Below are 19,676 nucleotides of genomic sequence, written 5' to 3'. Positions count from 1 at the left end.
CTAGTGAGTAGAGACCAGGTTTGCTGCTGAACATCCTACGATGCACGAGACATCCCCCCCACCCCTACAAAGAAGGGTCCAGTCCAAAATGTCAGCCATGCCAAGGCTGAGAGACTCTGGCCTAGGCCAACATTTAACCAGAATGTGATATATACGTCATTGGTGGTACCCAAAGTGAGTTTAAGACGAGCTTTTTTAAAGTTTTAATGGACACGTACTTATTTTAACGTAAGTTGTAAACACATACTTAACATAAAACCAGTGATTACAAAGATATTATTGCTTAAGATGAGGCTAAATTAGTATTTGAGTTTTGTTTTTTGTTTTTTGTTTTTTTTTTAACCCCACATTTGTTTATTTATTTATTTTATTTTGGCTGGGTTGGGTCTTCGTTTGTGTGCGAGGGCTTTCTCTAGTTGTGGCAAGTGGAGGCCACTCTTCATCGTGGTGCACGGGCCTCTCACTATCGCGGCCTCTCTTGTTGCGAAGCACAGGCTCCAGACGCGCAGGCTCAGTAGTTGTGGCTCACGGGCCTAGTTGCTCCGCGGCATGTGGGATCTTCCCGGACCAGGGCTCGAACCCGTGTCCCCTGCATTAGCAGGCAGATTCTCAACCACTGCGCCACCAGGGAAGCCCAGTATTTGAGTTTTTTTAAGTGTTGACTTAAAAATACGAAGTAAATAATAGCATAAGTGGACATCAAATATGGCTCACACAAAAAAGCTAAGGAGTGTGGGATGATGCAGGTTAGAAGCCATTGGTTTGGATGAGGAGTCAGAAAACTTTTTCTGTAAAAAACTGGGTAGTGAATATTTGAGGCTCTGCTGCAACTTCTCAACAGTGCCATTTTGGTACAAAAGTCACCATGACAATAGGTAAACAGCTGAGTTCTTTTCCCATCCTGACCTTTACAAACCCAGTGTCTAAGATGCATCCTTTAAACTCAGTGCCCCAGGTATGGCTTGACTGTGGCAGGAGAGGACACTATAACTTACCCTGGTTAGTAAGATTTAAAATATTTATAAAGTCATGATACCTGTTTTGTACACATGTTGTGGACAAAGCGTGATGTGTTCTCCACCTTGCATGTGTAGAGTTAGTGGGGTTTGGCTTTAACCAAAGTACACAGTCTTACAAGTATCACAATTCAATTTTTGGATACAGCGTATTGAAACAGAGTGGGTTCAAATTCCAGCTCCTTCCTTTACTACCTACGCCCTCATGGGCCTATTAATTACCCTCTCACAGCCTCCATTTCCTGCTTAATAAAATGAGGACAATGACACCTCTCCTGTAGGGTTGTTATAACAATGTAATGAGATGTGGAAGTCTCCAGAACAGTGGGCAACACATTCAGTAAATGTTTACTTTTTTCCTTTTCTACCTTAGTTCTTCCACATATTTGATTCTGTTATTAAGCCATTAATAAAAGTGCCAATCAAGTCAGGGGCACCTATAGCTCTGCAATACACTGAAAATACTCCCTGAAAATTAAAGAATGATCTCTTCATTAATACCCTTTGAGTATGACTTGTCAACCACTTAAAATGCACCTAGATGTCAGTGATTCCAGCCCATCTTTCTTTCAGCAAAAACAATAAACAATAACTGAGTGTCCACTTAGTGTCAGCCATGGTGTCAGGCACCTGCTACAGACATGAAGAAGACATGGTCCCTGCCCCTGGAGGCATCTACTGCTTGGCTGGGGAGAGGAAGCTAATAAGCAAACGGAAGTTCCCAATTTTCACAATTGTGGAATCTCCTGAGAACCTAGGCAAAGTGTTGCCCAAGACAAGTATTGAAAGATAAATAGAAATTAACCAGGTGAAGGTGAGATGAGAGCACATCCCAGGCCAAAAGTGTGCAGTGCATTGTTGCATGTGAACGAAGGGTGAGTTGTATGGGGACAGAGGTGCGGAGGGGTTGCAAGGCTGGGTGAATAATACAGGTCAGATTATGCAAGGCATTGCATGTCAGGCTGTGTCTGAATTACTGCTTCCAGGCTAACGGTTCTCCCTCTTCTCCAGCAGTGACACCTTTTATTCAGAGCAGGTCTTCTAAGTGACAACTCCATTCTAGAAAACCAGCGTTACTAAGACTGTTGGACTGGTGTCCCCCTTCCTGCCCATCACCACCAGCGGTGGAGACCAGATGTAATACATGGCTATATTTCAGTTGAGTTAGTTCTTTGCTGTGAATAATATAGCTTGTAATGTGGAGTTTTTTGAATTTTCCCTGTGTATCACTCTTGAAGCACTGGTTTTGTAGCCGAGGCAGGCATTCAGGGTTCTAACAGACGAGATGGCTACATCTGAGTTTCTGAAAGTTGCTTTGACGACAGTCTGGAGGATAGACTGAAACGGAGAATGTTTGGAAACCACTTGAAGGGCCCTTTCTATAAATAACAAGTGAGGAGCTCCCTTGAGGCCATGCCAGTGGGACACACGTGCACCAGACCTACTAAAAAGATACCATTTACCCAATTTCGCCCAAGGAAACTGAGGCTCAGAAAAGTTAATAATCTGCCCAGTGTCATGAGAGAGTAAGTGACGGAACTTGGACTTGGATCTGTGTCTTGACTCCTCATACCGAGGCCCCGTCAGAACCTTTCCGGCCTCCTTCCCAGCTAACTCTTCTATCCCCTTGTGTCTTTGCTTGCTATCCTGTGGTCCTCCAGAGCTGCCAGATGTGTGGAATCATCTGGTATTTGTCTTCCTCCTCAGCATTTTCCTAACACAGAGTTGGCATATATTTATCGATAGAATATTTGTTAAGACCCTTTTGGTGGATTCACCCAGCTTGCTGGAAAACACCTTCTTCGTCCTTATGGGAAACTGGACATTCTGTCACGTGCTAGACTGGCTGGATCGGCCAGGCGAGGTCTCCAGCTGTCGCTGTGATGCCCCAGCCAGGCAGTCGCTGGTCATCATGACTGGTCCCTATTTTCCAAGGCTGGCAGTCTTATATGTAGGACCTGCCCCAGGGGCTGAGGGACCTGCCTTACAAGCCCCTTCTTCTCAGGGTTTCACACTTCCTGTAGATCATTTCTTTTAATACATTTATTTATTTTTATTTATTTATTTTTGGCTGTGTTGGGTCTTCATTGCTGCGCGCGGGCTTTCTCTAGCTGCAGCGAGTGAGGGCCACTCTTCATTGCAGCGCGCGGGCTTCTCATTGCGGTGGCTTCTCTTGTTGCGGAGCACAGGCTCTAGGCACGCGGGCTTCAGTAGTTGTAGCACGTGGGCTTCAGTAGTTGTGGCTTGTGGGCTCTAGAGCGCAGGCTCAGTAGTTGTGGCGCACGGGCTTCGTTGCTCCGCGGCATGTGGGATCCTCCCGGACCAGGGCTTGAACCGTGGCTCCTACATTGGCAGGCGGATTCTTAACCACTGTGCCACCAGGGAAGCCCCTCCCGGTAGATCTTTGAGAGAGGAGAAATCGCAGTCTCCTCTTTATCATAGACTACTTGGGAAGCTGAGTGTCTTATCTTTCTTTGCATAGTATTTCTCCTTTCTCTGTCCTCTTGAGGCAGTTTGGAGCCGTCCACCTTAAGGAACTCTTGTGCTTTCTAGTTTCCTACTTTTATTTCCTCAAAAGATTTTTCCCACCAGACATGAATAGCTATTGGCTTCTTTTCATTCTTGCTCTTGTCATGTTCCCAGCTCTCTGCCTTCACTGTAGCCAATAATTAAACTAGAAATGGGGGGGAGGGGAGAAAGCAGGGGTGGGGCAAAACAGGAGCCATGGAATTACAGTTTTGCTTCTTCCACCCCAACTTCCCTTAATACCCAGTGTAGAAATGCAAGCACGGTTGGAGCACAGTGTCCTTGTCTGATGGAAGGGCCGCCTCGTGCAGTGGGTCACTGACTCCTTAGTGTGGTCGGTCCCCTTTCAGTCAGCTATTGCATTTGTCACGCGAGACCATCCATTCTGTACTCCGCCTTCTTGTTCTCACTGCCATTCATATTAAATTAGGTGGGAAATGGGCCCCCTAACCTGCTAATGTCTAATTAAGATGCTGCATTTTTATAAATATGTGATTTAATCTTATTCAGTGGTTGAAGTTTTTTTTTTTTAAGTTGATTTAGTTCATTTCCTTGAACATCATAGTTCATGATGTGTTAACTAGATTTGCCATTTGTGTCACTAAAGAGTTATGAGAAAAATACAAAGAGAAAAACAGCCCTTTGGAAACAATGGAAGGAAGAAAGTGAATTGAATTTAAATTAGACATAGCAATCATTTAAAGTGTAATGAGGGACTTCCCTGGTAGCGCAATGGTTAAGAATCTGCCTGCCAGTCCTGGGGACACGGGTTCGAGCCCTGGTCCAGGAAGATCCCACATGCCGCAGAGCAGCTAAGCCCGTGCACCACAACTACTGAGCCTGTGCTCTAGAGCCCGTGCTCCGCAACAAGAGAAGCCACCGCGATGAGAAGCCCGCACACCGCAAGGAAGAGTAGCCCCCGCTCGACGCAACTAGAGAAAGCCCGTGCACAGCAACATAGCCCCAAAAGCAGCCACAAATAAATAAATAAATAAATAATTTTTTAAAAAGAAATAAAAAGCTGAGATTTAGAAATTAGACACATTTTTAAAAAAATAAAGTGTAAGGAAAGTTTTAAAGGAGACCTAGCATGCATTCATGTGTCCTTAAGAGTTTTCTTTTGGATAAGATGTTCTAACGTAAAATTATTGCTAGATAGCATAGCCTCACACTCCGTTTCTTAACACATCAAACACTGTTGGATGGTAAAATGCATTCAGTTTCCTATGTTTAGAAATTCCTTAAATGAAAGACATAAATTCCACTTCAAGTTAATCTGAAAAAGAATTATAAAATTTAACTATGTGTTTCTGGCTCCATTATTCTTGCTGGACTGTCATTCAGAGCCGCTCATAAAAAGGATTCTAAATTGCTGTAGGAACCTTGGATAGACTCTAATAAGAAAATAACTAATTTTCTCTATTTTTGATAATACACATTTCCTGATTTTCTTACAATGAACCTCATGTGGCTTTTATGAAGAAGCAAATCATTTTTAATTAAAAAATATTTTTTATCTGAGTTGGCTCAACTAAAGGGGTGAAACGAAAAACATGATCATCATTGCTGCTGGGAACATTGACCTGCTGAAAAACCAGACTGGCGTTACCTGTGTCTGCTGAGGGTCTGACATGGTCCTTGGGAGACAGCTTGGTCTGAGTCGCCCTTGCCCATGTCCACCCTGACGTCATGCGTGGGTCTCCAGCCTGGTGGTCCCACCTCTTCTGTTTCTCTGCATCTCCATCCGTGACATTTCAAACAATCCGCCCCACCAGTCATGCTGTTACAAGCTTTGAAAGCTGGAACTTCATGTATTGTCTCTTTCTTTCCTGGGCCTCTCACTTCACCATCAAATTAACCCTTTTACTCCTTTAAGACATGTGGGTTGCAAATGAACCTTCCTTTGACCATTGGGGTTGTTGCTCTGAACCAGAAATAAAAAGAGTTAAATTTAGTTTAAAAATTTTTTATTTTTTAAATTGCGGTAAATACACAGGACATGAAATTCACCATCTTCCCCATTCTAAAGTGTACAGTTCAGTGGCATTCACGTACATTCGCATTACTGTGCTACCGTCACCACCATCCATCCGCAGGGCAGTAGAATTCTCATTCCCTATTCCGTGCTGCTACCACCATCAGGTAACTCAGCTGCCCCAAAACAGTTAGCTGTTAGGTGAGAAATGAGACTTGAATTGCCCAGTAGACCTTTTGTCTCTTAGGACGGGACAGCTAAGTTTTTAAAAGGTTCCGATGCATTTCATACGACACGTTAGCCAGAATAAATGTGCTCTTTTCTCCTTCTGTTTAAACAGCTCTGAGCCGCGGGTGCCCTGCTCTACTTCTTACCACAGCTCTGGTTTGCACTCGGGTGACAGTGTCACAAAAGCAGGACCTCTGGGCCTTCCGGAAATAAGACAAGTGCCAACTGTTGTGATTGAATGTGATGACGATAAAGAAAATGTGCCTCGTGAAGCAGACTACGAAGACTCTTCTTGCCCGTACGCGAGAGAAGAGGAGGAGGAGGAGGAGGAGGATGAAGATGACGACACCTCGTTGTATACCAGTGGGTGCATCCAAACTCTTCGCTCAGGGTGGGAGGGGCGTGGCTGGTGGGAAGAGCTGCCCACCTCTGTGGGTTCTAATCTGAGGTCCGCGGTTACTGTTTCTTCATTAGTTAAGATGAAAGGGTAACTGTCCTCTGAACGGCCTCAGAGCTCTAAAAATTACAACATCGTGCTACCATCTCATGCCTTTTTAGATGTCTCTTTTTTTCTTTGATGGCTTCCCTCGGGATGCAACACGCCATCAATTAAAAAAAAAAAAAAAGCAAGGAGGGGAGGCACCTTAAAATTCAATTCCAGTCTACAAAATGTATAAAAATACTAACCATTGTATATGGAACAAATTCATTTTTAAGCATACCTCAACCACTGAATTTAAATTTCAGTGATCAACTTTTTAATGCGTGAACTTATAGCAACCTTTTACCAACTGTGTGCCTGACAATATGCTAAGCTTTTATTCTCATCGACATCTTACAGCACTCAGGGGCATGAACTACTGCCCCATTTTACAGGTAAGGGGAGAAAATGGAGAGGTAAGGGACTTGCCCAGAGACTCACGTCTACTAAGTGGCAGTGCTGAGAGTTGAAGCTGCCTGTGTCTCATTCCAAAACCCACGTTCTAAAAGCGGTGGCAAAAGAAGGAAGATAAGTACTTACTATGTAAGATCCGAAGGAATCCCCCAAACTTGCTACTTCCCAGTCTCCTCCTCTTGCTTCACACTCACCAGGCTTCAGATAGCTCGCTAAACTTGAGTGATGGAAATAGTCCTGGTGTTGAGGAGAGGAACCCTGGAGGGGCAGCCGAAGGCCCACATGGTCCATGAGGGAAGGAGCTGTTGCCCAGCCTCTGCGCACCGTTTCCTGCCCGGAGAATGGAACGCTTTATACCAGGGTTTCTCAGCCTTGGCACAAGTGACGTCTTGGGCCAGAGAATTCTTTGTCATGGCGGCTGCCCTGTGCACTGTAGGATGTTGGGTAGCATTCCTGGCCCCTGCCCGCTGGGTGCCGGGAGCACCCTGCCCAGCAAACTCCAGTTTGACAACCAAAAATGTCTCTAGACTTTGCCACGTGTCCCTGGTGGGGGCAGAAATCACTCCTGATTGAGAATCATGGATTTATTCCAGATGTGAGGAAGCCCTGCTCTAGGTGCTCAGAACCTCTTATGCTAAAGAGAAAAGCAGACCCAGAATATGGCCTGTTTCGATGAGCTTGCTGCCTCTCCCACCCCACACGGACCCCACTTTGCCCAACTTTACTTGCCTCCGTACCCTCCGGCCCCACTGTAGCTGATCCCTTTTGTCTCCTGTGATTCCCCCACCTATATCCATCACCTCTGAGTGTCCACACATGCAGATGCCCACCGGCCTGCTGCCCGTTGGCCTCACTTATCCTGCACGTGCAGGCCGCTCCTCCTCCGTCCCTCCTCCGCCCTTTGCATTCTATTTTGCGCTCCGCAGTCTGTCCCGCCCTCCTTTGTGATGTTGCCCACATGGCGTGGGGGGGCGGGGAGTTCCTGGGGAGCAGAGATCCAATCACAGGCTCTCCATGTGCCCCGCACATGCCCAGCATACCGCGAGGCAGAAAGGACACGCTGATTGCAGGAACTGTATGAAAGTCACATACTGTAACTTTCCTCCTTTGACCGAGGTCTTGGCCGCGCTCAGGTGTTGGGCTCTTGTATCTGTCTCCCCGCCTCCCACCTTGTGGTCCACGGCTGTCCCTGGGGGGAGCCCGAGCAGGTTGGTGACAGCCTTATTACCTCATGTCTCCCTTCCTGCAGGCTCCCTGGCCATGAAGGTGTGCAGGAAGGACTCCTTAGCCATCAAACTCAGCAACAGGCCCTCCAAGCGAGAGCTGGAAGAAAAGAACATCCTTCCGAGGCAGACGGATGAGGAGCGGTTGGAGCTGAGGCAGCAGATCGGCACCAAGCTCACCAGGTAGGACAGCGCAGCCACTGGCTCCATGGATTTCCGTGGAAGAATTCAGTCTCCATCCTCAAATCTGTTTTGAGTGTCTCTGAAGAGCTCCCTGCAGAAAAAGTCCATGGAAAATATTCCATTTCTTCTGCGGGGTTGCTTTTATGGTCCCCTCTTCTTCACTCATCAAAATCTTAGAAATTTCACTTGACTAAAGGTTCAAGCTGAGAGGAAGATTTCCAGGGAGAATAACCACCTGTAGAACAATCCCCATCATCCAGTAGAATTGAGGACCTATACACCTAGGCACTGTGGTTTGCGTAAGCACAAAGCAATCGAATAAATGGACTTTTCTGCTAGACTGTGCAACTAGAAGACATCAGTGGTGGGTAAAGATGCCTCCTTACTGAGCTGGGACTCTTCTTGAGTGATTGCCCCTATGAGTGGGTATTACAGACACGGGCAAAGCAGTATGTCATATTAATATGTTAAACACTTATGTGTATTTATAACCTAGTGCATCTTTATACGGTGTTAGCTAACATCTGTGACACACTTATTAGCCAGGCATTCTTCTAAACGTTTTCTGTGTTCATTCATTTAATCTTTGAGCTTCCCTATGAAGTGGACATTTCTATGCCCATTTCACAGACGAGAACACCCGAGAGAACTTTAGTTACCTGCGTAATATCAGACAGAATGGCTGTGGAGAGCTCCCTCTTGACCATATATGATGCTGCCTCTGTAATAATAGTCACCAGGTGAGCCCTCACTTTGGCCCAGGCACCATGCTCATTGTTTGGATGCAGTGTGTAGAGGTCTCGCAGGGTTTCCTTCTGACTTTCCCACTTACTGCCCCATAGCCTCGTGTAAGTCACTTATTCTCTTCCCCTGTGTTTTCTGCCTTTATAAGATGGGGAGTTGTAAGAATTAAACAATATAAGGAAAGCACTTAAAACAGCCTCTCTAACTTCCTCTAGGGAGCCTGTCCCATGGTGGGAGAGCCTGACTGTTAAACACCCTTCCTTCTGTTGAAGTGAAATCTCTGTCCATGCATCTCCCACCCATTGGTCACATTCTTTTCTTTCTGCAGCTACCTCATCCCTCTTAACACGCATGCTTTCGGGTACTTGGAGGCAATGATACTGGTTCCCCAAGTCTCCTTTCCTACACTGCATATAGCCACATCCTCTCTCTGGGGTTCAGTGGGTTGGGTGGATATCGTTCTAGGCTGCTTCCTGAACCAGCTTGTTCAATTTTACACCTGATACAAATAGGGCTCTCCATTGGGGAACTAGAAATAAGAGAAGGAGCAGATCCTTGACCCCAGCCCTTCTTCCCAAAAGTTCATTTCCATTATCCTTTGACTAGGACAAAGGAGCATGGGTATCCTTTATTCTAGTTCTTTTCCCTCACTTCCATTTTCCCAGCTTTGTGACAGTATAAGCAGAGCCCCAGGATTGTGGGGAAAACTGAAAACTTCTCTGCAGGTGTATGTGAGATGCCGACACATCTAGCTGCCCAAGGTGGCATCTTCCGTGGAGAGAGAGACAAGGTGGGAGACACGGAAAGCGGATGTGTGCAGCTGGCCACTCTGCTTGTCCACCGGGAGGAAACTGACAGAGTGAGAAAGGCCATTGTCCCAGAACACGCTCCTAAAAAGACACAGCCCAGCTTCTCACGCCTGAATCCATACCCACATCCCACCCATGAGCACGTGGCTATGGCAGTGACACAACCCAGAGGTGGGAAGAGACATAGGCCACCCACGCACCGCAAGAAGTTCTCTGCATTTGAAGATTTATCCTTGGAAATCATCCCTTTCCCAACCTACTCTTCTGACAGCACTTAAATACTGCTCAGGATTCATAAAATCCACTGAACGTTCACCATAGTGATGTCTATTCCCAACCCTCTTTCACCCTGGTCAGTAGAAGAAGACACACTGACCAGGGAGAGAAAGATGGAGGTAGAGAGGACAGCCTTGGGAATATTCCAGGTGTTGAGCTCTGAGTCCATTTCTTCTTTGTTCACTCTTTCAACTAGGGAGTTTATTTCCTTCTGGTGTAACCCTTGGCATCTCAGCCAGATTACAGGAACTGGGCCTAAAGGAAAGGTCATCAGGAGTGTTGAGCAGGTCAGCAAAGTTGTACAGAGTTCAGCAAATCTGGTGGGGAGGCCTAATCCACCTCTCAAGGTCTTCTTTAGAAAGGAATTTTAAGGACTATTCTATTTTGAATGAGAACCCAGCTTGGTGCTTCCAGCCCCTCATTTATCCTGAAGCCAGGGCAGAATGAAGGAGAAATCTGAGAACCAGAAGGTGACCATGGTAGAGAGAGAACTAATCTGAGGCCCAGAGCCTTGGATTCTAGCTCTGGTTCTGAGGGTTTCCTAAGTAGATGTTTACTCACTCTGGGTCTACATTTCCTAATCTGAGGGGATTAGATCATCTGATCACTTTGTGCAAACTGTGAACTTCATTTTCATCAAAAGTAACTAAAAGTATGTAGGAATCTGTTGTAGAGTTTGCATTTCCGAAGCTACAAGGCTGCGGCTTTCTTTGGCTATTTGAGGTAGTAAGATGTACTGGAAATCTCAAGCTCTTTGAAAAGCCTACGGCCAAGTCTGCGGTCCTCATGGAGTGAGCAAGATAGAAAACATAATTTTAGTCTGACAGTTTTAATAGCATAAAAGAATAATGTAGCGCTCCAAGAATAATCCCAAATTGGGGGAAGGGAGCAGAAACATCAAGTAAAATAATATCAAGTATTAAGGGAGAGTTTCTGCCTAAGAATGCAAAAATATTGTTCTTCCAAAAATGTTTTCTCATTGATGCTATTGGGCAGACTCTCCTAAACCTCGGTCATCAAGTCATCTGGATGCTTTGATAGTAAATAACTGTTTCAACCAACCGTCATTTGAGAAGTGAGGGCTGCCCTTGAGACGTGAATGTTGTCAGCGGGGTGTGCTTTTCTCTTCTCCTTATTATACAGACTCAGGCCGGTTGCAGAGAACCAAGGGGTCAACACGTCCATCCGCTGGGGTGTCCGAGGGATGAAATAGTAGAACTTTGACTTAAATGTATTTTATGTCATTCTTTTTAAATCGATTGTGTCTGTGTTATAATACACATATATATCAATGCAGTAGTATCAATACTTGTATATAACTTATAAATAAAGAAATGGCATGTGTGGGGATACATGCTTAAAAAATTAAATTGACGGAGTTCTCAAGAAGCTTCGAGCCCACAGGTCTGAGGGTCCCTTCTCAGGGCTGCGTGAGCAGGTCCTTTCCTCTCCAAGGACCTCTAGTCAGTGGAAATGTAGAGACCTCAGGGCCATCCCTCACCCCTCCAAAGCCCCCAAATGCAAGACGCTGCTGCTTTCTCTCTGAGTCTCTTCTCTGGGCCCTTCAACCTGAACCCTAGGAGGTGGTCAGCCTGTGTGATCTTAGCTATCCAATCCACTTTCAGCCCCCTTCATTTACCAAGCTTTTTACTCCCCTAAGATTAATATTCAACCCACATGACTCCATGTTATTTATTTGAAATACATCTTACTACCCCCTCCTCCCTCCCCCCAAAAAAATCATTATTTAAAAAATTAGACATGGAGCCATACTTCTCAGTGTTCATAGTGAGGGTGACCTCTTGATCAGCCAGGGGACAGCTGATATGTCCCTAAGCCACTTTCCAGCTTGGGGCATTGATTGGTTGAAGAAATGACCCCCCCAACTAAAGGATGGCACTCAAGACCATTGGGAATGGGGTTTTGAGGGACTAAATAGAAGTCTGATGCCTAAAGGAGTTGTTCTTTTGCTTCTGAAACATCCTTTAGAAAGTGAATCATCCTGTAAGTCACTAAGACTACTTATTTTTTTAAAAAGGAGCTAAGACCCTGAAACGTGATCTGTTCTTGGTTACTCCAACAGCCAGTGCGCTTAAGCCTCTTCTCCAACTGAGGTCCCCTCCCTCAGTCCCCTCCAATACCTTCTGTAAGGTTTGGATCAGACAGGGGGAGAGAAAGCCTGGGAAGGACGATAAAATGGGAGGTGCCTTGCAGTATACGTAGGAGTATATAATCTAAATTAAGCTCAGGAATAAATAAGGATTCAGGCAATCTGCCTCCGTGACATACTTGTTCCCCTACAATATCTCTTCACCCTTAAAATATCCATGTCCCACTCAGGGGTGAACTGTCATCATCTTTTTTCTTTTTTTAAAGTTTATTTCTATTATTTTATTTTTTATACAGCAGGTTGTCATCACCTTTTTTGCAATCATGGTTGACCACGATGTTTTCAGCGTCCCTCTGAGCTGGAGCAGGCATAGCCCCGTCTTAAAATGGGAAGCATCCCTACGGGGAAGCTCTTTGGAAACCTTGCTGGGTTTTGGAAAGGATGTTTCTCCTTGTGGTGTCCTTTTCCTAGACCAGACATAGCTGGTGATTCAGGCCACTCACCTATGATTCTTGCCAACAATCAAAGGAGATGCTGACTTAATTTCAGCTACTGGGAGTATTCGTTTTCTAGGGCTACCATAACAAAGTACCAAAAACTGAGTGGCTTACACAACAAAAATTTATGGTCTCACAGTTCTGGAGCCTGGAAGTCTGAAATCAAGGTGTTGGCAGGGTTGGTTCCTTCTAAGGGCCGTGAGGGAGAATCTGTTCCAGGCCCCTCCCCTGGCTTCTCGTGGTTCACTGACAGTCTTTGCTCTTCCTGGTCTCTGCCTTCATCTTCTCCCGGCATATGTGTCTCTGTGTCCAAATTTCCCCTTTTTATAAGGACACCAGTCATCTTAGATTAAGGTCCAACCCTCATCCCCTTGTTTTAACTTGATGACCTCTGTAAAGACCCTATCTCCAAATAAGTTCACACTCTGAGATGCTGGGGGTTAGGACTTCGACATTTGTATTTTGGGGAGATACAATTCAACCCATACCATTTGGGGAAGCATAAAGTGGGTCTACCTAGAAAAGGAGCCACAAACTCAAATGCACACCTGGGGCCAGGCAGGTATTGAACATAAGGGAAGCGGGCAGTTCTAAGATTGTTAACAGGGAGTGCTGGAAACTGGGGTGAGATGGAAAGTCCATCCTTTATCAAAAGGGGTCACCACTCTTCAGCTTCAGTCCCCTGTTGTTTTGGAGAAATGAAAGACCAGTTTGTCAGATCTTATTAAAAAAAAAAATCTGGATTTTTTTTAAATGAAAATTCCAAATTTTTTAAACATTGGACAGACCAAACAATATAATTATGGATTAAGTTTAGCCCCGGGATCATGTCTCAGCCTTTGCCCCCTGGATATAATCTCTGACCTGGAAACCATAGGTTTTCCTATCTACAGTATAGTCCTAAATTCTATGGGCATGCAATGTACACTTTGAGGACATGAGATAGAACTCTTCCGTGTGTGATAAATGTCAGTGTGAGCATGTGCATGTGTCTCTCTGTAGCAATTGGGAATTAACATCTTCTAGGATCCAAATTAATTTGAATGTGGTTATGTGGATTAATCACTAAAGCAATATACTCTATTCCTAAAAAGAACTTTTGACCCAGCTTTCAGGAATTTAGTCAATTGGTTTTCAGAGTGTTTGTGACTATGGAAAAACACATTAAGTTGAATGAAGAAATTGGTTGAAATAGCTGTCACTGCTTTCTTTTGCTTAATGCGTGTTGAGTCTGGGAATCAGAAGGATTTAAGGTTAAAGCACTGGTAATTGTTGATAGTTTGAGTCTATACATACAGCATGAGATCCACACCAAGCATCATATGGCAGATCAGATGTAGGACCTGTCTTTGAAAATTACCAAAATTCTCCCTCTTCTTTCCTCCTTGGTGTTTACGTTTGCCATCTCTTAAATAGCTGTTGTCTTTGCGGTGGCAGGGGGGTGGGGAATGAGATAGGGGAGGTGGAAAAATGATGACCTGATCATCCCCATGAAACCTCATGTGTTATTCTCTCTTATTCAGAATTTAATATGCTAGAAAGAAAGAGTATTCTAAATCTGTATTTTATGCTCCTAAGTAGTTCACACTATAGGCAGAATATAAAATAATATGTACAGAGGATTATGTGCTGCTTTAAATCATAATACAATGTTCAAGGGAGAAACTTGAAATCCATTTTTCATGCTTATAGCACAGGCAATAAAATGCAGTAATCCTGACTTCTGATCGTAGCTTGCATACTGTTGATGGTTTGGGAAAGTCAGTGTTACGAGTCTCGATACACCGGAGCCTAGTTCCAAGGTGGCAAATGGTATCTCCCCCCAAACCTAAGGGCTGATGCTAAGTGTGAGCTGGTACCTTCCCAGGCTGCGTGATTTCTTCTGCTGCAAAAGCGCTTTCTGAAAAAAGGAATAACAGGGCTTCCCAGGTGGCGCAGTGGTTGAGAATCTGCCTGCCAATGCAGGGGACAGGGGTTCGAGCCCTGGTCTGGGAAGATCCCACATGCCGCGGAGCAACTAGGCCCGTGAGCCACAATTACTGAGCCTGCGCGTCTGGAGCCTGTGCTCCGCAACGAGAGAGGCTGCGATGGTGAGAGGCCCGCACACCGCGATGAGGAGTGACCCCCACTTGCCGCAACTAGAGAAAGCCCTCGCACAGAAACGAAAACCCAACACAGCCATAAATAAAATAAATAAATTAATTAAAAAATATATATATATTTAAAAAAAAAAGGAATAACAATCAAAGGCTCTATGAATTCAATTCAACTTTGGCTGACTGAGGGTGCGCTGGACGTGTGTCCCTGTGAATCACTTGAAAGAAAGAAGGGAGGAAAATAGACTCGAGTGAAGTTTTGGAGGAGCTCCCTTGTCCACCTGGCTTTTGCAGCCTTGCAGCAGCATTTGCACCCTCCTCATCACCCCTTTGACAGTGATGAAGGATGGAGTGGGGAGGGGACCAGAGAGGAGAGAGGAGCGGCAAGAGGGCACTTGTGTCCGCTCATCTTCACATCCGCAAAGCCTGGGTGGGAATGGCTCAGGTCAGTGGGCTTTTTCTGTGGATTCCGAACCCTCCCATAAACAAAACTGAAATTAAGAACCAGTCACCAAGCTGAACTGAGTGATGGGAACAGGCTAAATCAGGGTGAAATATGACGGGAATGGAGTTATTGAATCCTGCAGCATTTGCATAACAAACATGTGGAATCTTCGAGCAGCTCAGCTGCTTTCAGATCATTTGACATCTCCCATTAACTCACTGCGTAAAATAGAAAATCCTCTCTTAAAAGCCCTCCAGAAAGGCTGACATCTTCTGAAAGGTGCTGAGTTGAGTCGAGGCTACAGCGTGACCTGACTGATAGAAAGTGAAGGGCAACTACACATCTGTTTCTGTTTGTTTGTCTGTTTTTGCTGATTGCCATTCTTTTATTTGTTTTTTGAATTTTATTTATTTATTTTTTATACAGCAGGTTCTTATTAGTTATCTGTTTTCTACATATTAGTATATATATGTCAATCCCAGTCTCCCAATTCATCCCACCACCGCCCACCCACCCCCTCACCCCCCACTTTCCCCCCTTGGTGTCCATACGTTTGTTCTCTACATCTGTGTCTCTATTTCTGCCCTGCAAACTGGTTCATCTGTACCATTTTTCTAGATTCCACATATATGCATTAATATACGATATTTGTTTTTCTCTTTCTGACTTACTTCACTCTGTATGACAGTCTCTGGGTCCATCCACTTCTCTACAAATGACCCAATTTCATTCCTTTTTATGGCTGAGTAATATTCCATTGTATATATGTACCACATCTTCTTTATCCATTCGTCTGTCGATGGGCATTTAGGTTGCTTCCATGACCTGGCTATTGTAAATAATGCTGCAGTGAACACTGGGGTGCATGTGTCTTTTTGAATTATAGTTTTCTCTGGGTATATGCCCAGTAGTGGGATTGCTGAGTCATATGGTAGTTCTATTTTTAGTTTTTTAAGGAACCTCCATTCTGTTCTCCATAGTGGCTGTATCAATTTACATTCCCACCAACAGTGCAGGAGGGTTCCCTTTTCTCCACACCCTCTCCAGCATTTGTTGTTTGTAGATTTTCTGATGATGCCCATTCTAACTGGTGTGAGGTGATACCTCATTGTAGTTTTGATTTGCATTTCTCTAATAATTAGTGATGTTGAGCAGTTTTTCATGTGCCTCTTGGCCATCTGTATGTCTTCTTTGGAGAAATGTCTATTTAGGTCTTCTGCCCATTTTTTGATTGGGTTGTTTGTTTTTTTATTATTGAGCTGCATGAGCTGTTTATATATTTTGGAGATAATCCTTTGTCCGTTGATTCATTTGCAAAGATTTTCTCCCATTCTGAGGTAGAATGATATGCTAATTAATTTGATTGTGGTCATCATTTCACACTATAGACATATATGAAAACATCACATTGTACACCTTAAATATATACAATTTTCATTTGGCAAAAACAACAGTAAATAAAAGGCTTTTCACATCGGCTGAAGGAAGGAGGCAGCCAGGTGGCAGTTGCTGTGCAGAGTCATGGTTGATCTGAAGGGAGCAGATCACGTGGAAAGTTTGTGAGGGTCTGTGCTGGGGCCGACATCACTACATGCCCATGATCTGTGTCAGTGAATGGACTGCTCCTGAGGGCCAGGAGATCAAAATAATCTCCATTAGAGAAAAATGAGACCCAAAATAAACATTGCTGATGTTTAAAGAAAAAACTAGCTTAAGTACAACTGGGAGATCTCAGAGAGGAACAGTGGACCTTGAGCTGAATAAGTTTGTTTTCTGTGGGTTTAAGGTTAACTTTTCAGGGAAACAAGTTACTAAGGGAGACCATGGAACCTCGAAATTGATTCTGTTGGAATTCTATTAGAATTGATGGTGCACAACACTGTATGAGGTATCATTTAGAAGGTAGCTGGAGGGAACTCCCTGGCGGTCCAGCGGTTAGGGCTCAGCGCTTCCATTGCAGGGGACACGGGTTCGATCCCTGGTTGGGGAACTCGGATCCCACAAGCCCTGCAGTGTGGCCAGAAAAAAAAAAAAGGTAGCTGGATAATCATCCTTCAAAGAGGTTAGTCAAGGTTACCCATTGTTCTCTGTTTTAGCCTGGGAAAGAGATGCTGATGGCAGGTTCTGTGGGGAAACTGGGGGTCCTTCTGGACCACATTCTTTGATTGGTGGGAATGTATTTTAGACTATTTCTCTTTACATTTTTTTTCCTTTAAATGTTCCTGGAAGAATGGGGATGGGACAGGGCTCTGGATAATTTAATCACTGAATAATCTAACCATTTACGTGTTAATAGGAACAACTTCAACTTGACTTGTCAGACCATTTTTCTTGTAATATATTTTTTTTCTTTCCTACAATCTTCTGATCCCTCTATAAACTAAAACGGTCATAAGGATGTCATTGCTATCATCCTTTTATTCATGAAAGGAGCTCCCAAAGCCATTTGTGAATCTACTGGGAGGCAATGAATAAACAGTGAGCTAAATCATCTTATGAAGCGCCAAACTTTGGTTGAAAGATGATTCTGTCACATGGAATAATACTTCAAAATCTGGTCTAGTGCTTTCAGATTAGCTTATTTGGAGTTTTTTTTTTCCACAGTGAGCTTTGTACCTATATCACAAGGAGTCTATTTGTGAGTTTCTTTACCTCCTTCACAATTGCATCTTCTGAGTGTGAAGAAGTATAGAATAGAGCACTTTAGAACTTCAGTGGACACTCACTACCACTGCCTCTAGTACCCTGAATTTTACAGTTAAAGAAACTGAGGCCAAAAGAAATTAAGCTGCTAGCCAAGTTCATATAGTTACCTGGCTACACTGGGATCTGAAACCAAGACCTCTGACCCCAGCCAGTGCTAAAAATTAATATCCCCCAGAAAGGGGAGAAATGTATTCACTTCTCACTGGAAGAAACAGGCCAGTTATTTGTTAGAAAGTATGACAAGTCATAGATCTCAGTTGATTTTCTCAATTCATGTCCGAAAGAGAGAGAAATGACTCAAAGGTTTTGAATTAAATCTTTAAGAAACATTTTCAGAAGTCAAAAAGCCCGTGAATAAGGAATCTGTGAATTCTCTCATAGGTAGTTTCTTTCATGGGCACTGTTTCCTCCTCAATCCCACGTAGCTAAAAGAACATTTAAATTAAGTGCCCAAGTGAGAGACATTTCCCCATCTTAATAGTTAATCACAGCTGAGAAAATCTCGTTAATAATTTTTGAAGACTGATCAGGTACTTTTGAAGATTCTGTATCTGATGCCTTAGTTTGGAGTTGGCCTGTTCTAGTGATTCTGTCATTCAGATGATAAATGAAGCTCTAATCCGTTATACTTAGGAAGATTTCTTTGTTCTTTGTTTCAATGGTGAAGTTGGCATTTCTAGTCTCCAGGATAATTTCCATGGTATGTAGCGTACTTTCTCCCTCATCCACCAACTTTGGCTGCAGGTTTGATTGAAGGTGATTTTTCGACAGCTCCCCTTAGAGCTTGCACACAGTCCTGAATATTTAAATAGCAGAACTGGATTACAGCTGAGACATTTGCAGAACAGTTGTTTTTCATAGGTCCCCTCACATCTTTGTTTACTGGCAAAAAAAAAACCCTAACTCTCGTGCAAAATGCTAATAAGAGTAATTCATTTTATTTATCTTCATTATATTCATTTCACTCTTCTTGGTTTAGAATGCAAAGATTTTTAGAATAGCCTTGAAAATTGCATATATGCTATGCTAACTAAACAGTAATTTTTTTGACAGAATATAAACAGGAAAATCATCCAAAGATACAAACCCTGGAAAATCGCTTTTCCCTCTGATTCCGAAGGCAATTCCTTTGAAATATAAGTGAATACACTTCTATTTTAGGAAGTGTGATCATGAAAATTTTATGTTCTGTGCCCACTGAACCATTAAAACAATAGTTCTTCAAAACGGGCAGCCTTATTAGTGCCTTTGAAAAAAACAACAGGCAGACAGATAAATAGTGGGTACTGACAGGTGATCAGTGTGTTGAAAAGAGTTTTACCTAGGGTAAATCCAACCCTCCTTTGGACTGTTATGATTTTCCTTGTGTTGCTCATCTTCATATTGTAACTTATCAAGCTCCCCTTTGAAAGATGCTGAGAGAGGTCATTACATCTTCCTGGGAGTTAAAATGAGAGCTGCGCTCCCCAAGTTTGATGGAACCAATGAGTCTGCCATCTGCACATTCCACCCCAAGCTGCCCAGGCAATGTCCCATCCACGGGAAGCCTTCAGCACACCCTCGAGTGACCTGGCACTTCCTTTAGGTTCGCGGAAGCTGAGTGAGGTTGAGTGGGTACCTTCTGCCTGGAGCCTGCTGTGTCCATACAGCACATCCTTGGAGGGTTACTCCCTCTCATTTCTCTCTCGCGTTACCCTCTCTCTTCACAGTCCTTAACCACATGTAGCCATTTGGAGCCACAGCCTGTGAAATCTGATTCTCACCCCACAGTCAACAGCAGCACCTGGATAATACTCAGGCGTTTCCCGCGAAGGAGCTGTAAATTCATACAACTTTGTCCAGGCAGAAACAAAATAAGCTTATTCATTTAAAAAAAAAAAAAAAAAAGCATATATATAATGCCAGGTTTAGCCTACCTAAGAAATTAGCTTAAATTTGTCCTGCATT

General features: G+C 43.9%; 1 protein-coding gene across 1 annotated transcript in view; it reads left to right on the top strand.

The window, feature by feature from the left end:
- PHACTR1 (phosphatase and actin regulator 1) overlaps positions 1-19,676 on the top strand; it is a 531,606-nt gene that overhangs the window by 484,308 nt on the left and 27,622 nt on the right. The window contains exons 8-9 of the mRNA XM_068557521.1: positions 5,858-6,108; positions 7,890-8,046. Of these exons, the coding sequence (XP_068413622.1) occupies positions 5,858-6,108; positions 7,890-8,046 (408 nt within the window). The remainder of the gene's footprint in view (positions 1-5,857; positions 6,109-7,889; positions 8,047-19,676) is intronic.

Source organism: Eschrichtius robustus, chromosome 12 (genome assembly GCF_028021215.1).
Source record: "Eschrichtius robustus isolate mEscRob2 chromosome 12, mEscRob2.pri, whole genome shotgun sequence".
Lineage (NCBI taxonomy): Eukaryota > Metazoa > Chordata > Mammalia > Artiodactyla > Eschrichtiidae > Eschrichtius > Eschrichtius robustus.
Note: the sequence above shows the minus strand (reverse complement) of the source record. Positions and strands in the feature narration are given on the sequence as shown.